We start from the raw sequence: 23,542 nt of genomic DNA, 5'->3' as shown, positions 1-23,542 counted from the left end.
GTTTTTGTGATTTAAATTGTATTGTTCCTTACCTTTTGTTTTCTAGTTGGCAATAGATTACGGAATCAAGTTTTTAGAAACCAGCGCAAAAACCAGTGTAAATGTAGAAGAAGCCTTTTTCACCCTAGCGAGAGACATCATGGCCAGACTCAACAGAAAAATGGTGAGCAATGGAAACAACACTGCTATATTGTTAAGCATCTGAATAGAACTACTATACATCACTGACTTATTTGCATTTTCATTCTTGTTGAGTGGTCACTTCTCTTCTTCTATTTCTAGAACGATGGCAGCAATTCAGAAGGTGGGGCACCAATTAAGATCACAGAGAAGCGTTCCAAGAAGCACGGCTTATTCAGGTGCACACTCATTTAATGGACTCCATCGATTGGAATGCAACTATGGACTTGATCTCTCTAGCTGCAGAATCAGCTGGTATGGAAGGTCATTTGAGCCTCTACTGAGAGGTGCGCACTCATGTTCTTACTGAGCAGGAAGACTCCTGTTCATACAGACCAACCGTTGAGTTGGCAAAAAGGATACTGTAGGGGTTCAAAGTTTCTAGTTTGTGAAATGTCATTGTTTCTTTTGGCCTTTTTTTGTGATAATCAAAGCACATATTTGAGTTTGACTGTCATTTTTTTTATAATATCAAAGCTTGAATTATTCCTTTTATAGAGCCTTTATTCATATTTTATAAAGCTTTTATAAGCATAACATGTTATACTGCCATTACACATTGTTTATGGGCAGAGAAGTATCTCTAAAATATATAGTATAACTAGGAAAATTGTGTGTATAATTAAAGGGCACCTTTAAAGATTAAAATAACGGTTGTGTCTTACGGTTTGTCTCACAGGCACGTAACCATGTATAGCACTGACAGAGATCCTACACTCCCCAAAAGTGTGGAGACTTCAAATATAGAACATGACAGCTAAAGAGCATGATGGGTAAAAGTACGCATGTACAGTCTGTCCATGTCTCTTTAAAGCAGCAGCCAGTCAAAACAAGTGACAATGTATAAAGCACATGTTAGTTCAAGGGTCCCAGCTGTGATCTTGTGTGTTGGTCTGTAGTCCAACAAAGCTTGCTGATTCTCCTGTCAAAAGACATTTAAATGAACCTAAAGTTAATAGATGGCAGGAAAATCATTAATCTGTGCTGGATTATGGTTTTGTATGGAGCGAAGGGTAGCATTATTTACATGCATCACTGGTTAATTAATTCACCTTACACACCTTGTGTGATTGGCGAAGGTTTGCATGTCTGAATGATAAAAAAATATAGAATATCTGTATATGAATGTATAGGAAAACCACTAATGCATGCTTTTATTGTTGTATGTATAATGTACTATTAATTTTACTTGTTGGCATTCTTGCTGCTATGTATATTAACAAAGTACCACCTATTCTTATTGCTGTTTGTTTAAAGCCCAAAGTACTTTTGGTTTACACACATCATAACCTGTGATATCGATTACTAGTATCTTTTTGAAGGAAAATACAATTATCAAATAGACAGTTATTTGTTGCTGTTTGTGTTGTGTGTCAGTTTGTATTCGGGTGAATTCATGTCAATAGCTACGTATTCTGTACCCAGTTCCATGTCATAAGTAGCAGTCATTTCAATGCTCTTTTGTAGTTGAAATTTGAGGGTGAGTTCAAATAGTCAATATCAAAGTGTAGTGAGCTGCACCAAAGTTTTGAAAGAAGAAGAATAGCAAAAAATAGACTGACAGATTGAGTCAGCAAGAAAAAGTTCTTGCTAAGATTTTTGTTTCCTCTTTCCAGCCCAAAAGTTGAGGCCTTGAAAATATCTGTACACAAGGCAGTATTTTACTCGCACAGATACTGCACTAGCGTCAATGCTTTTGCGCTTACCTTAAAATTGCTTACCAAGCAAATGTATTATAATTATTCCAGCCTTGCTGTTCAGATGGGACCATTGTGATCAGTGTCATCAGAGACCATACATATATGCAGCTGTTTTCTGAGTGTATTCATTTGAAATGTTTTTTGTGATTGTTCACAATGTACTACCGTCTATCATTTCAGAAAGGAAATGATTCTTAAACAGCCTGCTCATCTGGTAGGCAAATGATTGTTTGAAAAAAGAACAGCGTGTAACCTCTAATTTCTAGTGTGATTTTTATTAATTGTGAAACATTTTTGTACCACATAACCAAAGTAAAATTGCATAGCCTTAAGGTTCATGTGTGCGTTTTGTTTCATGACCTAATACGCGACTACGGGAATGTTTTTGTAATGTGCTTACTAAACACTAGAGAGTGCTATTGTGCTTTTTAATATTAGCAGCACACAATCTCTTTTGTGCACTCCACCATGTTCAGAAAAATGTCTTAAAATGTTGCATGCAGACAGTTTGCACTATTGTACATTAATCATGTAGTTCCATAACTTAAATTAACTAATTTAATTGGACAATAACAATGGGTTTACAACAAATTATAACAGTGAATATTTTGCATGCCTGTTAACAAATCTACGATTGTTGACAATAATTAAAACAGTTAAGCCAAATGTAAGGCAAGATCATACAATTTTCCTTGCAATATACAAAGACTAATTGCTACAACATTATGTAGTATACATACAGTATATAGAACTCTACATTGGAAATTGTTAATTACATATTCACACTTGTAGGGTGATCTACAAAACACAAAATATTCTTTATCTGGGAAGTGGTTATGAGACTGCAATTGCAGTGACACTGCAACTGTTTTAATGTAATACTAAGTTCTTGATTCCTTGGTATGAAATACCATTTTATCCAGGGTTTCTTCCTACTTTCAACCTTTCGCCCAGGGAAACTCTTGACTACGGCAATGTAAATGGATGGATGAATTCATATTTAAGTTGTGTTACAGAAAGTTGTTTTTTAAGCAGTCATCTCCTGACATCAGATTTATCTTTTTCTTTTATTCATCCTTCTGTGACACTTTCCCACATTCTTCTCCAGACCTCTCTAGGGAACTTCCATATAAAAGGCTTCTTTCACTGCTGGAGCCCCGGGGCTTGTCTGTACCTTCCCTTAAGGATTTGTGACATTTTGTGTTCCAGCTCTTGGATCTTCCTGGTGGAAACATTCTCTCTTCAGGTACCAGAAGATGAAAAGAGTCAGGAATTTTTTCATGCATGTTTATTTTTCCATCCTGAACTGCTTTCCCCCATATTTCATCTGTATTTCTTGGGTCTCTGTCATTTTCTTCTTTGTTATCCACCATATTTAGACTTTCCTCTGAGCCATTCTCTATTCTGTCCTCTTGTATAATATTATTCATTCCTCTCTGGCCTTCTTGAGTTCTCATCTCTGTGCTAAGAATATTTGGAATGCTTGGTATCAGGTGACCCTCAGATTTACTTGCTTCATTTGTCTCTATGGTTTTACTAATGTGGAGGTTTGGAGGTGGCTGGCCAAAAACATTAGGCTGCACTTCATACTCAGAGCCAGCACTCCACCGCCGTGCAGTTGAAGATCTTGCAATTCCTTTGTGAAGAGAATTGGCTTCTTTGGCTCTCTGTATTAAACATTCTCTTGCAGTTGAACTATACAAGCTGGTGCTACTAGACCGTTGGACCAAATATGATGACGCTTTATGTGCTGTTTCATCCTGAGCTACAGATTTGTCTGTCGTCTCAGAAGAGGGGATCCAGGTGTTCCCACATGAGTTTGGATAGATCCTTACTACCGGAACATCCACCTCCAAATTCAGCCCACAATCATTTGGATTGAATGTAGTGGTGTTCAAAGGCTGCTTCACATTTTCCACAGTCAGTTGGCTTAAATTGGCCCTGTCCTTCTCCTCAGTAGCTGGACAGTCATCCATATGGTAGCAATAAATGCTGTATCCATCATTGCTGTTAACACTGCCAGTGCGGAAAAGAGGGGAAAAGCCACTAACAGATGATGTCCGTGATTGTGTCCTCTTCAGTTCACTGTGGTCAATTCCAGCCAGTTTCTCCAATGCTGTCATCATGCGCGAATAGATGTCCTCCAACTGAGCTAGTCTCAGATCCACAGTCTGCAAAGAAGCCTTCATATTGTTCTCTCTCTCATTTACCTCCTCCAGGTGCATGGACATGTTTTCAACCCTGTCATAAAATAAAATAGTTTAAAAAGAACAATTAATTGCCAGGTAAAAATCACACACATTTGTATTTGTTCCTTGTGAACGCTTGTGGAAAAATAGTATTAATATTAAGTCCAGTTTACACATTTTTTACCATTGTAAGACAATCAATTAACATACATGATTAAAATGATTTACAGATTTTATTACCTTTCACATGTCACCCTTATCCTTTCATCATTTGAGGACTGCTGTTCATCTTCTTTTTCTCTGAAGTATTCCTCCACACACTGCTCCTCAAATTCATACAGGCACCGTAGCTCTTCAAAAGTTAGGATAAGCTCTGTGAGGAAATAAAGATGCCATGATTTGTCAATGATGCAGACTCCTGAAAATGTAATTTTGTATGATTATTTTTTGTCTAGATTCATGTTTAGATTCAGTGATATTGATATTCAAATAAAAATTCTTCAGCAGTTATATGAGCCTGTATTGTAGCAAATGGACATGGCCATGTGCTCTGTAATAGTTCTGTTCATTGGGAATAGATGATCATTGACATAACTGCACTAACAATGACTGACACTGAATGCACAAAAGTCTAACAAATAGCCCAGTTTCTTCTGGTCACAAGGATTTGTGTATAATTTATTCACTTAGTCCTTTGTCCTTTTCGTCCAGTTCTCCCTCTTTTTTCTTGCCACAACGGCAGCAGATTCGTCTAATAAGAATGTAAATGTGGCTGAAGATGATGAGAGGAGGAGGAAGCACCGGTCTGTCATGAAAAGTCATGATCAGCTGATACCGCTGGAACTTCCACACCTGGTTTGAGATTGATTTCACCTCAAAGAATGTGTTACTGTTAAAGATACAAACATGGTTTATAATTACAGTTGTATTTACTTTGTACAATTTCTGTCTTCTTAGTGTTTTTAGGAGTAGTTTAGTAAACGTGAAAATTCCATTGTCTTTTTTTCTCTGTCATAGTGAAAGATTTGTATACTGATTTGTACACTTACTTGAAGACAGCAATAAGCAGGTTGACAAGGAGGATGTTGGCCACTAGCAAATAGCAGGCCATGATAGCTGGTGTGAGCCATGCACCAGGAATACAGGGGGGCAGTTTCTTTCCATCCTCATCATACATATTATCTCCACATGGGGCTGAGTAAAGACCTCACATCTCAGTTCAGAATATCAGTGCTAATATTGCCATTTTTAAACAAAATTACAAATGTTGGAATGTAATGTTTACATACGATTTATTTCCATGGCATAAACTGGAGAGCATTCCAGAGAAGAACATTGACGGAGATAAAGCAGGGAAAAGGAAGCAAATATTTACTATAAATTCTAACAAAATTAAGAAAAAAATAACTATAAATAGGAAAATGGGACACACACACACACACACACACACACACACCCATCATTGGTCTAGTGCTATTGCATATTAACTTAATGATCTCCAAATGTTCTATATGTAATTAGAGTGAAAATATACATCAATCAAGCTGCTGTTTTGATGTTAACTTATTTAAGTGAGAAGGGAAAAAAATAAATGGTCTGAACTTTTTGGAAATTTCTGCTTCAAAAAAAGAGATATTTATTGTAATAGGTTACAAACCTAAACTGACAGATTTGTAGTTAACAACAATTTGTAAAACAACTTAATAAGTGAAATCAATAAGTATGGAATTATTCATATGTACATGTGACTACAATACACGCAGTAACTCAGTAAGTTAGAGAAAAGCACAGATAAGACTGAATATGTGCCCTGGAGGCAGGAAAAAAATCTTACTATCAATTCTGGTCTTACGGTCTATTGAGTCTGCAAACACCTCTCCATAGATCATCCAGTAGGGCATGTAGAAAATGTTTCGGGCTAAACGCCAAGTGGGCTCTTCATCTGGGTGGAGAATGGCCTGCCGTGCGACCCCAAAGCTCATGAGGACCACCAACATAATCACCACAAAGTACAACATGTCAATCATCTGAAAAATAAACCCCACAACAATAATGTTGCAGCATTGTAGGTTTTTCAAATTTTTTAGAAAATGCAAATATACCTTCTAAAATGGTCTAAAGAATCAAACATTTTAAAACGTTAATTTAGTCTGTAATAACTGGCAAAATATGATAAATTGAAAAAGTCTATAAAACCACAAACTCACAAAAGTTTGCTTTCTTTATTTGCGTGATCTACCATTACTTACCATCTTGCCAATCATCATGACATAGGGCCCAAGGTACTTGTTGACTCCAAAAATATCTAACACACGAATATACCAGAAGATAATATCCACACAGTATATAACCCGACCATAGCCCATATAAGGTTCAGGCTGTAGTCTGAGGAGGAGACCCAGCAGAAATATAGAGATGGCAACCAGGTCTGTAATGTTCCAGTACTCCTCTAACCACACGTTTATCTTTTGCTTGAGCTTACCAGGCTCTGACATCAGAATCTAAAACAAATGAAAGCATAACCGGTTTACATTCACTTTATTTACATTCCTTTAAAACGGTCTTTAACAACATATCCATTTTAACAAGAGACAAAAGGTAGTGCACTGTTTAGAATTCATGCTGCAACCTAAAATTGGAGTGCCCTACACAACATAGATTTTTTTGAGCTTGACAGAGCTTTCACAAACAGTCTAGAAAAAACACACAGACTCTACTTGCTTCAACACCCAGTTTATATCATGGTTTTTCTAACACCAATTATTTGACCATATTTCTAATCTTTTTGTGTCAAAAAGATTAATTTTTGTGTCATTGTGACATTTCTAGTTCACCATGACATTTTAATGCACTTGCTGGTTATACAAATCTGTCTTCTCAGCCAAGAGATAAAATTCCCTCTAATCTGATTCTGGCATGCATAATACTCTATCATCATTCCTGTCACTTAAATATATAAGTAAAGTGCATGATCAAAAGGGCAAGCTATAAACAGCAGCATCCAGTAAACATGTGACTACTATGTTGATGTGAAAAATGAATCTACAGACTCTACATGTGAATAATCATGAAACATTTGCACATCATGTAAAAAAACACGTGTGAAAATAAAAACAAATGCACTATATAAATACATGACATGCAAATAGTGGAAGGATCCAAAATCTGAAGTTCCTTTTTTTTTTTTTTTTTGTTGAGGGGAAATATATTGTGGTTGTTATGCTAAAGAAAATTCGAACCTCACCTGTCTCACTTTCTCTAAACCGAGTGTCAATATGTAGGAAATGACCAGCCACTCTTGCATCAGTGGCCAACGTTCCATCTTTACCAGGACAATGTAATTGTACAGCATAAGATACCCAAGGTACGAGATCTAATACAAATATATACAAAGCAAAGCAATAATTTAATATGAAACTTTTCATATAAACTACTACTATAAAAATATAAACTATTACTATAAAATTACTATATTTAATATGATAATCAATGTAAATAGTTTTCTGCTTACTGTATTAAACCAAAATTTGGTAAATGGTGCATTGTAGAACTCATAGATCTTCTTTCCAATGGGTACATGTCTCGGCCTCTTACTGACATCTTCTTCATCGCCTTTCTTGGAATGTGTATCTGTATTGGCATCCTGGAATAACATAGGCCATGTTGTTGAGAAGATTTCAATATTTTAATTGAAATGAATAGGAATGCCAAAGAAACAGATAAAGTGTTCTAAACAAATAATTTTTTTTTTTTTTTTTAAGATTCTTAGAAAGACATGCACATCAGGACCAGGATTCTATAAGATACAATAAAAGATGTACATGTTCCGTGGGTTTTTCTTTAGAGGATTCATTCATTCTGCTTTTGTAACTGCCTGGTCAGGGTTGAAATCTCTGTAATGAAGTCAAGGAATTGTCTAGGCCAGAATTCACAGACCATTCTGACAGTTTTAGCATTTCAGCTTGTGCTTTTGTTAGGGATCCTACAAATAAAATAAACTTCTTGATTTCATTACAACCAATTAAACAAAGACTAAGTATCTTATCTTACTAAATAGAAAAAAAACTAAATAGAATACTTTAAAAAGGACAAGTGTTACCCTAAATTTATTCTCATCTTCCTTGTCCTTGGCACATGAGTTGTCATTAGAGACTTGGTAGGTGTCATCACCCACACGGAAACCGAGGAGCAGAATTGAAGGAGGAAGGATAATGCCTGCAATCACCTAAAGAGATGCACTTTTATGATTGAGAAACAATATATGTATATGCCTTGTATATTTTTGTATATTGGCACATTGTTTTTCACATAGAACACAAAGTTGATAAATAAGTGAAATATTATAATATATTATAGATGGGAACATAAAGGTGCCTGCCTCATTATAAAAACAATCACCTTGAGTCCAGGATTTTTGCCAACCCTCAGGCAGCCCATCCACATGTCAGTAAGGAGCATCTGGCTGCATGTGTGTGCAATGAAGTCTCTGTGTTTGGCAGCCACTGCTAGTTTCAGGCAGGTGGAGTTACTCCAGTTCTTAAGCTCATAGGTCAGCAGCTTCATGGCCACCTGTTCATCATGTTTGTATGCCTGGTCCAGAAGCTCATAAGCCAAAGTTCCAAACTCCCTAAAAGAGAAATATGATGCTGAAACTTTTCTAAAGCAAGCAAACAAAAATAAATCTTTTACAATGTACCACAACATTTGTTTACTGTTCAACAGCATGCACTTACTGTAAAAAAAGAAATAGACATGTGAATCTTCTTTATGGCTTCCACATGAAACCAAACTATTACCACTATTAGGTGCAAGATGTAATCTTGCAAAAGTGTAAACACAGATCAATGACATCATGGTCCCACTGTTTTTTTTTAAGAATCTTTAGTATAAGTGTATCCATTACAGTTCTGTATAAAAGCATAAATATAAGTATAAACATTACACCACATCAAAACTCTAATTTGTTTTCTGATGTAGCCCAAGAAATTGTGAAGAAATGTTTTGTCTATTTTTTAATAATTCATTCATTTTCATTGAACAATTTATACTGATGAGGGACACTGTGTGACTGAAGCCAATCATGAGAGCAATCTGGAACAGCCAAACCTACTATCAGCATGTTTTGGAAGTAGAAGCAAGAGGACCCGGAGTAGATGTACATGGATATTTGGAGCATTCAGGATGAAACAAAGCTACCAGTTGTGAGATAAACACCACCCACTATGCATATATGGTATTTTTCTCTGCAAAAAAAGTTATAATTAGTAACTTAGAGTGTCACGTAACTCCTGGTCTTTTTATACCCACTTAACACTCACTTGGAGTTGTTATCTAGATCTTGAAATATATCATCCACAAGCTGGCTGACAGAAGATTCATGGGCCATGGCTTTATAAAGTTTACAGGCCACCAAAGCCTTAGCCATGGCCTCCTCTCCCCTCTGCCACAGGAACAGAGCCATCTTCTGCCTCCTTGTTAGCACAGCCCAAACTATCAGCTCGTGGAATGGGTACTGGAAACGGCTGACCTCAGGGTCGTCAACATCAATGTCCACCTCCTCTTCTTTCTTCTTTTTCTTTTTGCCTTTCTTATTTGGTTCATCATCCTAAAAGGGTCATTAATAAATGAACGTTAACTGCTACAGGTTCACTACAGAACAGGTAAATTAACAGCAAACTGCAAAATATTAATAATACCTCCATCCCAAGAAGTTTTAAAGCTTTTGGCTGTAAATATAAGAATGAAGAAAGTTATACTTGTGTGTGTTGAGATTATACATAAAAACACCTGCTGCTCCTACTCACTCTTTTAAGACCATAAAGGTTGTTGTAAAGAGCGCGGAAACCTTTTCTTGTGTAGTTACAGCGATAGGCCCCTCCCATAAGGTACTCCATCACTAGGCCAATGTCAATAAGTGTAATTTGATAATCTGGTGGAAGGTTACCCTAAAATATCAGAGAAGACTGCTGTGATTAAAATCACGTACTTGGTGATTAGAGACCAAACACTACAACAGGAACTTAAAAAAAAGGAAAGTGTAATTATTTTGATGTACAGCTAGTTAGGAAAAAAAATTGAAGAAGCCATTTCAAAATAATTGTAAGGTCAGAGGAATGGAAATTAAATTGTCCTTAAACAGTTTCAATATGTTCATTTCTATTAATAGACACATGAAAAGATACAAGATTCATAATTCAAGAGTCAGGCTTTACCACATGTATATGGTAAATAACATTATAAATTATTTTCATTATAAACACATTAAAAGGAGTAATTTCGTCTTTTTCCAGTATGCAGACATTTTCAAAACAGTACAGCCTCTGAAAATGCACCCTCTTTTTATCTTCAAATTAACAAAAACATTTTTTGTGTAATCAAAATCAAACACTTACTTTTTTAACATCTCGAACTACCGCATTCAGTGTGTTGACAGGTCCAAGCTTCTGAAGATTTTTTTTTTTTTAATAAATAACAAAATGGAAAAAATGGCAAATAATTAAGCCCATGTGACATCAGAGTGGGTGAATATTTTTTCCTGAAGATTAAAAATTTCAATTTCACATTCCCTTTTGGCAGCTTTTTCCGTGGTGCTTACCGTGTTATATAATTCCTCTAGTCGTGGGATGGTGAGGAAATGATGAATATTGACCCCATTTTCAATCAAGAGCTTAACAAAATCTACTCTGTCCAGCACCAGCGCATCCATCATCGCCTGCTCTAAGGAGTTTACCTGATAAGGGCACCAGTTAAGATGTCACATGTCAGTGTCTATAAAGCATGGCTGTTTGAAAATATATTAGTTTATCACAAAAACATAAGTACAGTATAGTATGCTTTATAATTTTTACCCAGTTGAGTAATTCTAGCTTTCTAGGATCCTTTTCCTCTTGAACATCTCCCCTGGCCTTCCCCCCTTTGCTCTTCTTACCTCTGCCCTTTGCTGTGCCCTGTGAGGCTGCAGGGGAGCTTTTGGGTTTAACGGTGGATGTAGCACTAGCCACTGCACTTGCAGGCTATAATATCAAAGAAGTGTTGACCACTGATGTGAAGCACAATAATTGTATTTATTTTTCAACAAATGGCACAAAGGTACGTTAAGAAATGCAACTAACTGGCAGGTTGTGTCCGTAGACAAAAATTTGGTTGCGTGCTATATCAACCCGGTTCCAAGCAAGGGCCAAACTCAGTTGGTCGGAGGCTGAAGCATTTGTGCCTGACAAAGTAGAGAACATGCACAGATAAAGGAGACTCAGGATTGGCTAAGAATGTCTAATTTTGTGAAATTTGGGGAGTACCTTTCAGTAAAGCTGTTAGAATGGCCATCTCGATGTCTTGCTGCCCCTCTGAACCTAATCGAAAAACTGTAATCTACAGTAGGAGAATTTATAAAAAAATGCAATCTTACACTAAATAAAATAAGATAAATAAATAAGTGAATTAATAAGTAAACAAAATATTTAATGAATGAATGAATGAATGGAGGAATGGAAAAAAATAAATAAATAAATATATATATATATATATATATATATATATATATATATATATATATATATATATATATATATATATATATTTATAATAATAATGAATGAATGAATGGAGGAATAAAAAATTATATATATATATATATATATATATATATATATATATATATATATATATATATATATATATATATATATATAAACACACACACACACACACACTGTATTTAGCAGAGCAGAATAGAGCTTTCTTTGTTTTAGGATGCTTGTATCAAATACCACTCCATCAGAGATGCAGTCACATGTGGAGAAATGCTAAGTGTGATTAAGCTGGTATGAATTTGTGGCACAATGCCAAAGAGTTTAAGGGACTAGGGTTTTGGTTTTTTTATATATAGATTTGCTTTGTAGAAATCAAGAGTTATATTATATTAAGTTTGTAGTCTAGCGTAACAGTGTAGATTTATTCATTGCTAGAGCCTCAAAGCACTTTTGTACGTCCCTCTGGACAAGGGCGTCTGATAAATGCCGCAAATGTAAATGTAAATGTAGTTTATATAGTCTATTAACACTATTTACCCTTATCTTAATAATAATAATGCAGGTCATATATTTTTGTTTAATTTTATTCCAAAAAGATTACTAAATATATTGTTTAAACTACACATAATGTTATATATAAGTTTTAATTAAGTAATGAAAAAAATAACATTAATGAAATTATTCACACCTTTTCCCATGCTTAAGAATCTTTGTGACATAATGCAAAGATTTAGATATGAGTATAAATAAAAGATTAAAAGTGACAACATTTCTGTACATTTCTATATTACCATAAATGTAAAATATTTTGGAAAATTATATTGATTTTCTGTTTTATGTCATTTATTAAATGGCCATTTGGCCCAACCTTATATCCTTGATAGCCTGTTCATTGTAATCAGACATTAGTGCTTATGTTATACTTGTGGCAAACCTCAGGTTGAACTCTACCTTCTACATTCAGGATCGGAGACAATTAATAGCATGGTGTTCTTTTTGTTCATTTCTTATATAAGTTTCTTAAAAATTCTTTTGAATCATATTCATTTCCGATCATCTACTTCTAATACCTGATACCAGTGAAAACATCGAAAACATGCATCACATAACAAGGCATAACTGAACATACTGTATACTGTGCTTTTTACACATTTAATTACTATAATCTAGTGAAAGCCATGTATAAAACTAACATATTGGAATAAATGAAGAAGAAGGTTAGATTATGAAGAGGTGGTGCCTCTCTTCCATGTTTTGTTGAGCAGCAGAAGGACTAAACATGGCTGAAGCAGGTGGTGCTGCACTCATCCTCGTTATTTTCTGTCCTCACATTATTTACCATCTGTCAAATCTACTGCAGGAGTGCAAATGTTGTCGCCATTGGCTGTCCACACCACAAATGAGTGCTAGTTATTTTTACTGGACGAAGAATATATAAACACTGCATTAACTGCCAAAATAATAAATTAGACTGAGCTAAAACCTTTATATCTGGAAGTGAGTGAGGTCTTCATGCTTGTCATAAAGCCCTTCTTATAGCTCATATAATGGCCTTTCTTAAATAATATGTCTACAGTAGCTTCTGGCAAGTTTCACATGCAGGTAATGACCTTATGCTGGTCATTAAGAAATTCACTATTCCAATAGGTAAATCTTTTATTTTAATATGTTATTTAGTGCAGGAGCGGGCAGAAATGCAGACTCATTCCCTGAATACTCCATAAAACCTATATAAATTACGTTAAAATTTATGCACCCCCTTCAACAAATATTCTTTAGTGTTAAGCAAATGTATTTAAATATATTAAAAGACTATCAAAATTATTATATCATAAATGTATTTGTGGCTGAGCTTGGATAACAACATAAACCTGCTACTTCTCAATGTCTAAGGATCTGGGCTACATATGAGCTATAATTAGCCCAAAGATGTCAGAATTAATATAATGCAGCACACACAGTTTGGGAAAAGATGAAGGGAAGTAGACTTTATTTACAAATGATCACAGGGAGATGATGTTTTTCTTTTTACAAGATAATAGAAAGTACACAAATGATTATGAAGATGTAGGACAGTGAAAACCAGAATAGTGTTTATTTAAGAAAAGCTGCACAAAATACAAAACAATTAATACTTAAATAAAGATTTTTAAGATAAAAAACTATTAGCGGAACAGTCCATTTTTCACAACATATGCTGCTATTTGATTACAAAGCGATTTATAGTTACGTAGTATTGTAGTAAATACAATAGATATCTACAGTGTATGTAAGAATAGCTAATGTTTGGTGGAAAGCAACATGCCTGAATCTCTACTATCTTGCGCTAGTTAACTTCCTATAGATTATCATGTATCTTTCTACAATAGTGATAAAGTTTATCCCTACATTTTTCAGTTCTACAATCACTCTATATGTCATTTAATAGATGGTGTGGTCTCCACTTCCAAATAAACATTCATAAAAAATAAAATATCTATAGAATATCTATACAAACACTACACTCTCAGGAAAAGGTACACATACTTGCCGCTAGGCTTATCTTGTGTAGGGTAATTTTTCCTTTTAGTTACAGGTAGTTATACATGTATAATATATTTTGTTCTTCAGTGTACATACTATGTACATTAAAATGTAAACTATCAATTTTAGACATGATTCTGCTAATTGCAATATGTATATGGTACACATACTCACCAGTTCCCTTTTCTTCATGCACTCCATGATTAAAAGAAAGATCTGCTGAGACTGACTCTTGCTGTAGTTGAAAGTCTTCTGAATGCTAACCATTAGCTGGTCTCGGGCATCATCACTTATTGTCCTGTAAACAAAAAGTATATTTTATTCTGCTGGTTTGTCATTTGCAACTGCATTGACTAAACCTACCCTTACCTGTCATTCTCTGAGTGTTTGTGGGCAAAGGAGAGGATGTCTGAGGCTCTGCCACTGCCATCACACACCACTACAGGCACAGGAGGTTCCTCGCACAAGCTCTCCAGTACTACGGTGATCATGTTTGGTCCTCCTTCTACAATCAGACATACTAGTGGCACACCCTGACCTAAACCTCAGACACAGCAAAAAAACAAAACAAAACAAAACAGTATTTATTAATTAAATATGTAAAAACCTGTTTAAGCTTAAAACAATAGAGTTAAAATAAGTCGAGGAGAAAAAAGCACACCTGGGCTTCCCAGAGCTAACATACTAATAAACAGAGACCTTATTGGTCAATAGGAATAGTGCATTATACTGTGGCTTGATCTGGTGGGCATGTGATGTGAGTGGTGACAGCTGAGCATCCCTTTGCTGTCCCTGCCTTATTCCAAATCCCAGGCATAGGATGACAAAGGGAAACCCACAGGTCACAGACAAGATCTTTTTTTTTGTCTATACCATGTGATATGATACAATATCTGCTAGCAAACTCTAATAATGCTGACACCATTTATAAGCTATTAAAAAATAGCCATAACAGACATTTGCATTAAAAGAACTCAGTGATGCATTAGCAGCAAATGGAACGGAATTAATGGATTGCCTTAAGATGCTTACGGGTGTTAATTTTCTGTAGTGATATGTGCTTTTCCAGCTGTCGACGCAGTTTGACCTCTGCCCCATACTTCCCACATGTGCCATTATCACACAGAATGAAATGAGAGTGGCTGCTGTTTAGAATGGCCAACTTGCTCAGAGGGTTAGACATTGTCTGGTAAGGTCTGGTCACCTGGAAACAACACAAAGAGATTAATGGAACAAATAGAATTTGGCATCTAGTATAAGAGTGAGAATACTAATCAATAAATTGTGCTTAGTCCCACATCTTTTCCAATTAGATCCTCTTTGCTCTCCAGGATTCCCCATGGTGCAATCCCAATGGCACAGACCTTTCCTCTGGATTTAGAGCAATGGTCTTTCAAGGCATCTCCAACATGGCGAATTACCCCTGAAGATTAGTTATTTAGTAATTATAAAAAGTGTCATTATGTACAGTATGTAGGATGTTAGTCCTAACTGATAAATATGCCCACCTGTGTTAATTCCTGCAGTGAAAATCCAAGCTCCTGTAGTCACTGCAGCTTTAATCAGGCCTTTGCCAAAGACCTGCTTTAGTCTGGGCTGCAGATCGAAATTCTGTAGGCCTCCATGAACAGATATGAGAAGTGTTGGCAGTTCTAGATGCCATTCTTTTACCATTAGGTGCAACAAGTTGTCTGGTTTAGTGTCATGAGATACTCTGATGTACTGAAATAAAGATTTAGATATTTTAACAGAAGATTTTCATCAATGGACACATTTTAAAACATGAATAATGTTTGTCTATGATGTCTATCCGACAATCACCTTATATAAAATGCAATCATACTTAAAGAAATGTAATAAAATGTATATATACCATGGCCTTATTGATAAATCCTCCTCCTTGAAACTCGATGGTACCATAAGCATCTGTAGAGGAAACCTGTGTGTGTTTGAGTACAGTCCATTTCTCTTGAGGGGTGTTCACCTGCACTAGCAGGTCCTCCCTGTTTTCATTTTGGATAGCTTCATGCTGGGTCACCAGCTGACCGCAGGCACACCTTAGGGGGAAAAAAGTTTTAAGCTGTGTATATAAGTTATAAAGCTGTTAAATTGCACTCTGGGAAAATTCCTCTCTGATTAAATACTGATTATCAACACTGCTCCATCAAAATACTTTTAAATTGTTTGTATGGTACACAAAAAGTCTGGCCCTCAATGCTGACTATCTGGGTCCAAGCTGTACTTTTTAATAAATGTTTACTTGTTTACATTAGCCATTTTCACTGGGAGCTCGTCACCTTCCTGGCCGTGGATTGTTGCTTTCTTTGCTCCTTTTACCCAGTCACATACAGCTGTAAAGCAGTTAGATGCCCCATATGCCCTTACTAGTATGATATCTTCAGCCTCTGATGCCTCTGATGAAATTTCTGAGAATTTATTCAAATTTATGTTTCAGTTAGGCAAATAAGTTTACCGATTTGAATCCTTAGATAGAATGATGTGAATGCATTCTCTTTTCTGAAATGTCCTCTCAATCCAAGCTTTCAGCCCCTGCAAAAAACAACAACAAAGAGTTTAAAAACAGATCATAAAATATTTTAGTATATTCAAGTTTATAAATATTTAATTTAAAATGCCATGTGCTGTTACAGTTATTTACAGTTATTTTAGTCTCTAATGTATTTTCTGAATATAACTAAAATAAAAGAAAAAAATCTTCTCATTTTAGTAATGCTAAACAAAGTTTAAGTAATCCAGTACACAAGGGTAAGATTTACCCTGATACATAAGCATATACCTTGACACAAATAAGCATATTTTAAATCGGTATTCTAAAAATAATTTAAAAAGCACAGCCTCTCTCTGATAGAAATGTTGCAAAATTTTTCACAATTTCTGGAAATGTATTTTAAGATAAGTGTAAGCAAAGTCATGCTATAAATCAACATATTAAAAAAGTAATAGAAATACTATTATGAATGTTGGATAGAGGAAGTGGAGGCTGGTATTTTTTTGGTACATTTTTGGTTTGACCTGAAGTTATTAGTGCATAGCAAATTAGACCTCGTAACTACTCTGAACATTGTCATTGCCCTCTTTTCAATTACAAAAAAAAAGCAAAGAGAATCGAGTGAAACAAAAACTAACTTTTATTTTTAAATGGACGTCAGTGCCTGCAAAGTTAGGTTTTTGATTGTGCTCCAGTAACTCAATGAAAATAACTTGAAAAAAAACCTCCTTTTGCACAGGCCTTTCTTGTCAGTTCAGTCCTACTTAAGATGAAAGCCTTTGAAGCAAATCTCTTTTGTACATTTAAATGAAGAGAAGTAGATGAGAAAGTGAAATAGAGGTAGTTATAAACCCACGTAACCATGACTTACCCCCTGATATCCTTCATCCAGAGACCAAGAAAGAAGTAATCTTTTAACCTTTTCTTCAGTAATATTCTCCAGCACTAATTTTAAATAACTCAATAGCTTAATAGAAAGTAATTTACTGAATTATATTATTTATTTGGTTAATTAAGTTATATTTGAGGCTTGTAGATAAAATATCATTTTAGTTGGTTGGCAAAAGCCAACCTAAAGTTACTAAAGTTCTAATTTATTTGTGAAATCTGCATCACAGATTCTGTTAAAAGCTCAAAGTTGTAATTGTAAATGCCAACTAGGCAGTTTGTCATGCTTTCATACATTACCATAAACACCAAAAAAAATACAAAAGCAAAATCAACATTAAACATAAACCACCAATTCTAATCCATATTCCCACCATAAATTGCTTCAATAAGCACTTACTATTAAAAGTGAATGTTTTTTTCAAGTTTCAGCAACTGAAAACAAATCCTACCTGTGCAGCCTAGCATGTAAAAGAGAAAGAGGAGGAGAAATCAATGCTCTCAGCTTTTAGCATCAGTGTCCTCTTTCCTGCTCCTCTGGTCAGGGCAGCTTTCTCTCTCAGTGTGTAAGTGCCCACTGAATCCTACTGGACATGAAACTTCACCACTTTATGAGGGGCTGTTCATATGATGAGCATGTGAGCAGGCTCTTTGTTCACAAAAAGTCTCATGATTCCAGTTCAAGGTAATCCTTTTGGGAGTCCCATGACCGCTCTCCCTGTGCCTACAGGGTATTTTCATCTCCTGCTAGAACAAGGAGAGCAGCAAATCTGCTTTGATAGCCTCAACCCCTCCTCCTTGCCTTAATCTTCCAATTCCTGTGACTCCTTTTTGAGGATTTTCATCTTAGCCAAGCAGCTCAAAGCCAGAATCTGTGATAGGGTAACCGCTACAAAAGAGTTGATGTACCAAAACAAAGTGAGGAAGGGAAAAATCACGAGAAACAGCTATGGGCACTATAGTGAGAGGATTTTTCTGATGTGTCACCATCCTCAACTACTTTCACTTCAAACCCATTTGCATAATTGAGAGAATTGGCCCAGACATTCTAATACAAGAAAAATCCTTTTGTTAAGAAATGACTGGACTCCAACTGAAGATAAGGTCATCTGTTGCTAATTGCAAATAAATTAACAATGTTATAGTGGAGTAAAACTTAAAACTTAAAGTACAGTATGTCTTGACTAGACATGGCATTTATTTATTTAAGTATTCATTAAGTAAATATTAACATCCTGGAAATATGAACACAACACCAGTGTGAGAGAGGGAGGGAATATCTTTTAGAATAATGTTCATTCTGATATACATTATACTACATCTGCTTAATTCCTTTAATTATTATGCTGCTTTTAAGTATTGTAATTTATCTATGGTTTGTTTATTTACTTACTTTACATATGTCTGAAGGAAGACATAGGCTACTAGCTTGTGCTGTGTTCAGCTATAGTGATGCACTTTACTTCAGTTAACTTTCCCCCAAATATCCACACAATTTAAAACCCAAATCTCTTTAGAACTTGTGGCCTTGTTAGTTTTCTGAGAAAGGGAGGACTAAATTCTAGAACAGGATTGGATTTTTTAGCTCCATACAAATAAATAAAGCCTATAACAAACCTGGCAACAATCAACGGTATTCAGTTATTTCATAAGCCATTAGTAGAAGCTGTTTCTCAAAACAAAAGATCATTTATACATGATTAGGCTCTAAGATAAAAAAAAACTGAAAATGAATGCCCCTAAAGCTTTTCAGAAATATAAAGAAATCGATTGAGATGTAATTTTAAGCATTTCCTTTACTTTCAGCTTTGAAACACAGTAAGAAATATTATTTCTTTATACATTTTTTTCTGTATTTATTTATTTAACTTGGGTTTGGTTTTCTTAAGCTAACTCTCTCTGTGTTTATTACATGCAAAGATGTCAATATTTTAATTCTGCATTCGCTTCTATCTTAATTTTACATTTCCTCTGCATAAGTCTTTGAGAGTACATGAATTCAGATATTAAAGTTCAAATTAAGTTAGAAATATATTAAAATTCAAAACAATTTTAATAAAATAGATTGGCAAAAACAGGGGAGGGAATCTAAGACAAGGAAAGTGTCAAAATAAATGTGAATAATTGCATAGCTGTTAAAAAACAACAAACACCTAAATAACTTGTGTGATTACATACATATATAATATAAATATTAACATTTAGCACTCAGTAGTTCATAAAATGTGTGTGTTTGCTTGAACGCTCAGAAAATTGTGGTGTCGGAAGTAAGCATTTTAGGAATTGCAACTTTGCCTAAAGTCACATAGGCATGTTTGACTTAATTTGTTTTAACTCACTAAAATGCAGCACCCTGTCTGTCTGTAAAAAGACTCATTGTGTCTGTGGCTTAATATCCAGTTAACCATCATCACATGGACACGACATGCCACTGTTTAGCCTCATAGTCATAAGATCCATTTTAATGTCAGCTATGGTTTTTTTTTTTTTTTGCATATTATTAAAACATCCAACAGTTTTGACATATTTTTTAGCACTTAATATTATAAAATTTAAAAAAATTAAATTCCTTCAATTTGAGATTAAAGTTAATCTGTGTGACTGGGCATATAGAAAATCTGTGTTAATTAATTGTTTTAAAATGTATAATAATATTCCTTAAACCATTAATCTATGGAAAATAAAATGTGTAATATTCATATTTCTACAACACTACAAGCAACATTATATATTATACAACACCCTATATAGCAGTTTGGAAGGTCTTAATTTTAGTGGTTTTGACTTTAGAAAGTAAAGGGCTTAATCTGGCCCAGCTGCGTGTGCTCATACTCAGCCATTACGGAAGATTAGAGATGCAGATGGATCAGACAGCCTCTTTGTGCTGGTATTGAGAATGGTTCAGAGGTTTCTGATAGGGTTAAGAAAGTCAAGTTAAAGGTTTGACTGGGAAACATGCGTTTAAGTACAACTTTTAAACCAAGTAATTTCCCCTGTTGCTTTTGAGCAGCAGTGTGGCAGTGAGTCACATGCTCTTAAACTCTCACACTAGCACACAACAGCTTCCTTCACACTTGCCCATTACTTCCCCCTAATACAGAGAACTGGAATTGCTGATATTTCACATGACTGCAATAGATAATAAAGCTATGTGTTAATTACACATGGTGTTTTGTGTGTATATTTAAGAATACTTCAGAATCAAATCTGAAGTGAAGTTTGTTGCATTGCCTTTCCTCTATATATCTTATAGTAATTGGAACAAAATATAATTTTTGCAGGACTAGGGTGCAACAAAGAACAGCAAGTCTACATAATGTGCAATATATAACAGCTTGGGACAAGTGCAGAACAATACATAGAACAGAATAAACAGGACTATAGGTACATAGAACTAACCAGGACTGTAAACAAGTGTGTAGTGTGATTTCAACATTGGCTGCAAAAACGTTCCATAATAATCTCAGACATAGATTTTCTGAATGAATTTAAATAAATAACATATAAATGTATTTTAAAATGAAACAAATCCCTCAATATCTAAATTTACTGAACTGTTAAAAAACATTTTTTAAATGTTCAAGTCTTAGTAATAATAATACATGATGTATATCTAAAGACTCTTGAAGGGTTAGTAGGGCTTAAATTCTATTATTTACTCTAAAGGCATTTCACAAAGAGAGAAAATGAACTCACTGGAACAAATTTGAAAACTGCTGGCTTGCCAAGGGTCACGCAGACTGCATTTTTGTTTGTATACCTTACACTAAATTGGTCAAGATGTGGAAAAAAGGCAATTCAAATTTCTCAAAATAATCCTGTTTCCTTTAAACAATTAAATAAACGCCATTGTTCATTCCTCTGTGCACGTACCGCTGATCTAGACCAGATCTAGCCAGCCCCTATCACTGGCATCAGTTAAATACCAGCTCACCACCAATTCAACTTCAGATGAACATGTTTATGACTCTAGCTGCCTTTAAACCTTACCTTTGAGCTGTTGCGGCTGATAGAGGCCCTTCTGAAAGAGCCACTCGTTTTTCGTGCTCCTCTCTCCATGAGTCTTTCATACATTCATGTTTGTCCTGCACATGCATAAAAAAAATTCCTTACCGAACCACACAGTGCTTTTACTCACAGCATCGTTTCTTTCTCTCTCTCTCATCCCAATATTTCCAACTGACAAGACAGACAGCACCAAGGGATAAAAATCTTTTGCTGACAAGCTCAACACATAGACCCATTTCCTCCGCCTGGCACACTATAATCAGGCTTAATGCACTGGCTCTTGGAAGCGTCTGATTTAAATGGATGGAGATTTCATAAATGGTTATAGGACATAAACCTATTTTAGGATGCCATAGCCCTGAATAAAATGGCTTGGAGACTTAGAGTTTGAGAAGGAGAGACAGATGGCTTATAGAAAAATAAAAAGAAGAGTGAGACAGATGTCATCAGATGTCAGTTCCTGATTTTACACCTGATAATTCTGCCTAAGCCTCAATGGGCTTAGGTAAGCAACTGTGTACATGCACACACAATAACACTGTTTACTGATTACTGTATAATACTGCACAACATTTTGAATTTAGATCAAGCTCACACATAAAAGTAATCTATGTGCATGACCAGTGAGTTATTATTTGTTTGGGTGGATCTGTTTGTTTTTGTCCTTTTTTTATGTAAGCACTATCATGTATTTAGGTTTACACTTTAAAGCATGAATCCAAATCTGGTCAAATCCAGCTTGGAGACAATTCTCTTATAATAGGTGGCCTGGCAGCCAACACATGATTATGGCATCAGACTGTGTTAAGACACCTCTGACACCTACACCAAATACATTTTCAAAAGGATTTTCATGGCTACAGACAAACAGTGCAAAGTTAATAGTCAGAGGTCAAAGTCAATAGTTCTAATGCTCTGGAAACAAGCTTTTTTTTTTTTTTATCAAGATCTATAGCAAATGCCTTTATGTGTCATGGGACTGTTGGAGCAACAAATCATGGGAATCAAAAAAACTTGAAAGAGTTCTGAACTAAATGTATTTAATTCTACCAAGGTTTAAAAATGTCAATTTAATCAAATGTTTGTCCAAATAATTTTGGTCCTTAAATAGGTCAGAAAGTACAATTCTTACATTGTTCATACAATTTGGATGTAAATACTCTAAATTAAAGCTGAAAATATGTCACATAATTTGTAATAGTGATACATGTAACAAGTCAATCTCCCTTGTGAAAAATGTGAATACCCCTGGTTTCAAGGAACAAGTTCACCCTCTTCTGGCCATTGTAGTATCAATAAAAATGTGTGCACGGTTAATATTTATGTGAAGAGGTACTCCCATTTCTCATATTCTGTTATAAAAAAAATATATAGGATATTGTTTTGGGCCTGCTAAGCATAGATTACAAATCAGCTATGGTGTGTAAACATTGCAAACAAGGACACCAAGCATGTACACATCATCTCCTCTCACACTAAGAGGATCAATCATATGGTAATCTACCTCAAGAAAAGATCTACAAAGATACACACCCACTTAAACACACAGTGTGTGTGTGTGTGTGTGTGTGTGTGTGTGTGTGTGTGTGTGTGTGTGTGTGTGTGTGTATATATATAAACTCCACTGAAAAGTAGTATTTAATAACTAAGCATTTGTTTAACTGTATATATATACACACACAAACACACACACACACACACACACACACACACACACACACACACACACACAAATATATTGTACATATCACTATATACAGATAAGAGGATTAAAAAAATGTATATTAGGACAAAAGACATAAAATTAAAAATTTAATTAGACACTATACCACTATACCTTTTAGTTTTGAAAAGCTTAGATTGTGTTATAGCAGTATGACTGTCATTTTAAGAATTACACATTGTATAACTTTACACATATTACAGTTATGTTGCACTAGTGCATGTGACACAAGTGTGCAGGTCTTACCTGCATTGAGAATCACAAATCCACATAGAAGAGAAACTTATTTCCCC

The 23,542-nt window shown here is 35.0% G+C and overlaps 2 protein-coding genes across 4 annotated transcripts in view; one reads left to right on the top strand and one right to left on the bottom strand.

Annotated features, from left to right (window-relative positions):
• Positions 1-1,526, top strand: part of rab8b (RAB8B, member RAS oncogene family) — a 7,376-nt gene extending 5,850 nt beyond the window's left edge. Inside the window, exons 6-7 of the mRNA XM_046858968.1 lie at positions 47-163; positions 283-1,526. Of these exons, the coding sequence (XP_046714924.1) occupies positions 47-163; positions 283-375 (210 nt within the window). The 3' untranslated portion in view covers positions 376-1,526. The remainder of the gene's footprint in view (positions 1-46; positions 164-282) is intronic.
• LOC124392204 (transient receptor potential cation channel subfamily M member 1-like) lies at positions 1,375-23,542 on the bottom strand. Of its 3 annotated transcripts, XM_046858967.1 has the most exons (27): positions 21,509-21,924; positions 16,595-16,671; positions 15,995-16,178; positions 15,630-15,843; positions 15,420-15,544; positions 15,154-15,325; positions 14,491-14,665; positions 14,296-14,419; positions 11,365-11,437; positions 11,182-11,282; positions 10,918-11,082; positions 10,665-10,799; positions 10,462-10,512; positions 9,874-10,014; positions 9,766-9,795; positions 9,388-9,674; positions 8,468-8,696; positions 8,169-8,294; positions 7,581-7,712; positions 7,314-7,442; positions 6,319-6,570; positions 5,904-6,096; positions 5,359-5,379; positions 5,119-5,263; positions 4,756-4,958; positions 4,310-4,442; positions 1,375-4,121 (listed from the first exon to the last, which is right to left on the bottom strand). In XM_046858967.1, exons 1-27 carry the CDS (start codon positions 21,590-21,592, stop codon positions 2,948-2,950), a joined length of 4,875 nt encoding a protein of 1,624 aa, XP_046714923.1. In that variant the 5' UTR covers positions 21,593-21,924; the 3' UTR covers positions 1,375-2,947. The 3 variants fall into 3 exon arrangements, with proteins under 3 accessions (XP_046714923.1, XP_046714921.1, XP_046714922.1); XM_046858965.1 differs by lacking the exons at positions 1,375-4,121; positions 4,310-4,442; positions 4,756-4,958; ... (14 more) ...; positions 11,182-11,282; positions 11,365-11,437 and adding an exon at positions 23,496-23,542 and having other exon boundaries at positions 13,560-14,419; positions 21,509-21,603; XM_046858966.1 differs by lacking the exons at positions 1,375-4,121; positions 4,310-4,442; positions 4,756-4,958; ... (15 more) ...; positions 11,365-11,437; positions 21,509-21,924 and adding an exon at positions 17,971-18,431 and having other exon boundaries at positions 13,560-14,419.

The sequence above is a fragment of the Silurus meridionalis genome, chromosome 10, assembly GCF_014805685.1.
Source record: "Silurus meridionalis isolate SWU-2019-XX chromosome 10, ASM1480568v1, whole genome shotgun sequence".
Classification (NCBI taxonomy): Eukaryota; Metazoa; Chordata; class Actinopteri; order Siluriformes; family Siluridae; genus Silurus; species Silurus meridionalis.
The sequence above is the reverse complement of the archived record's forward strand: the minus strand, read 5'-3'. Positions and strand labels throughout refer to the sequence as shown.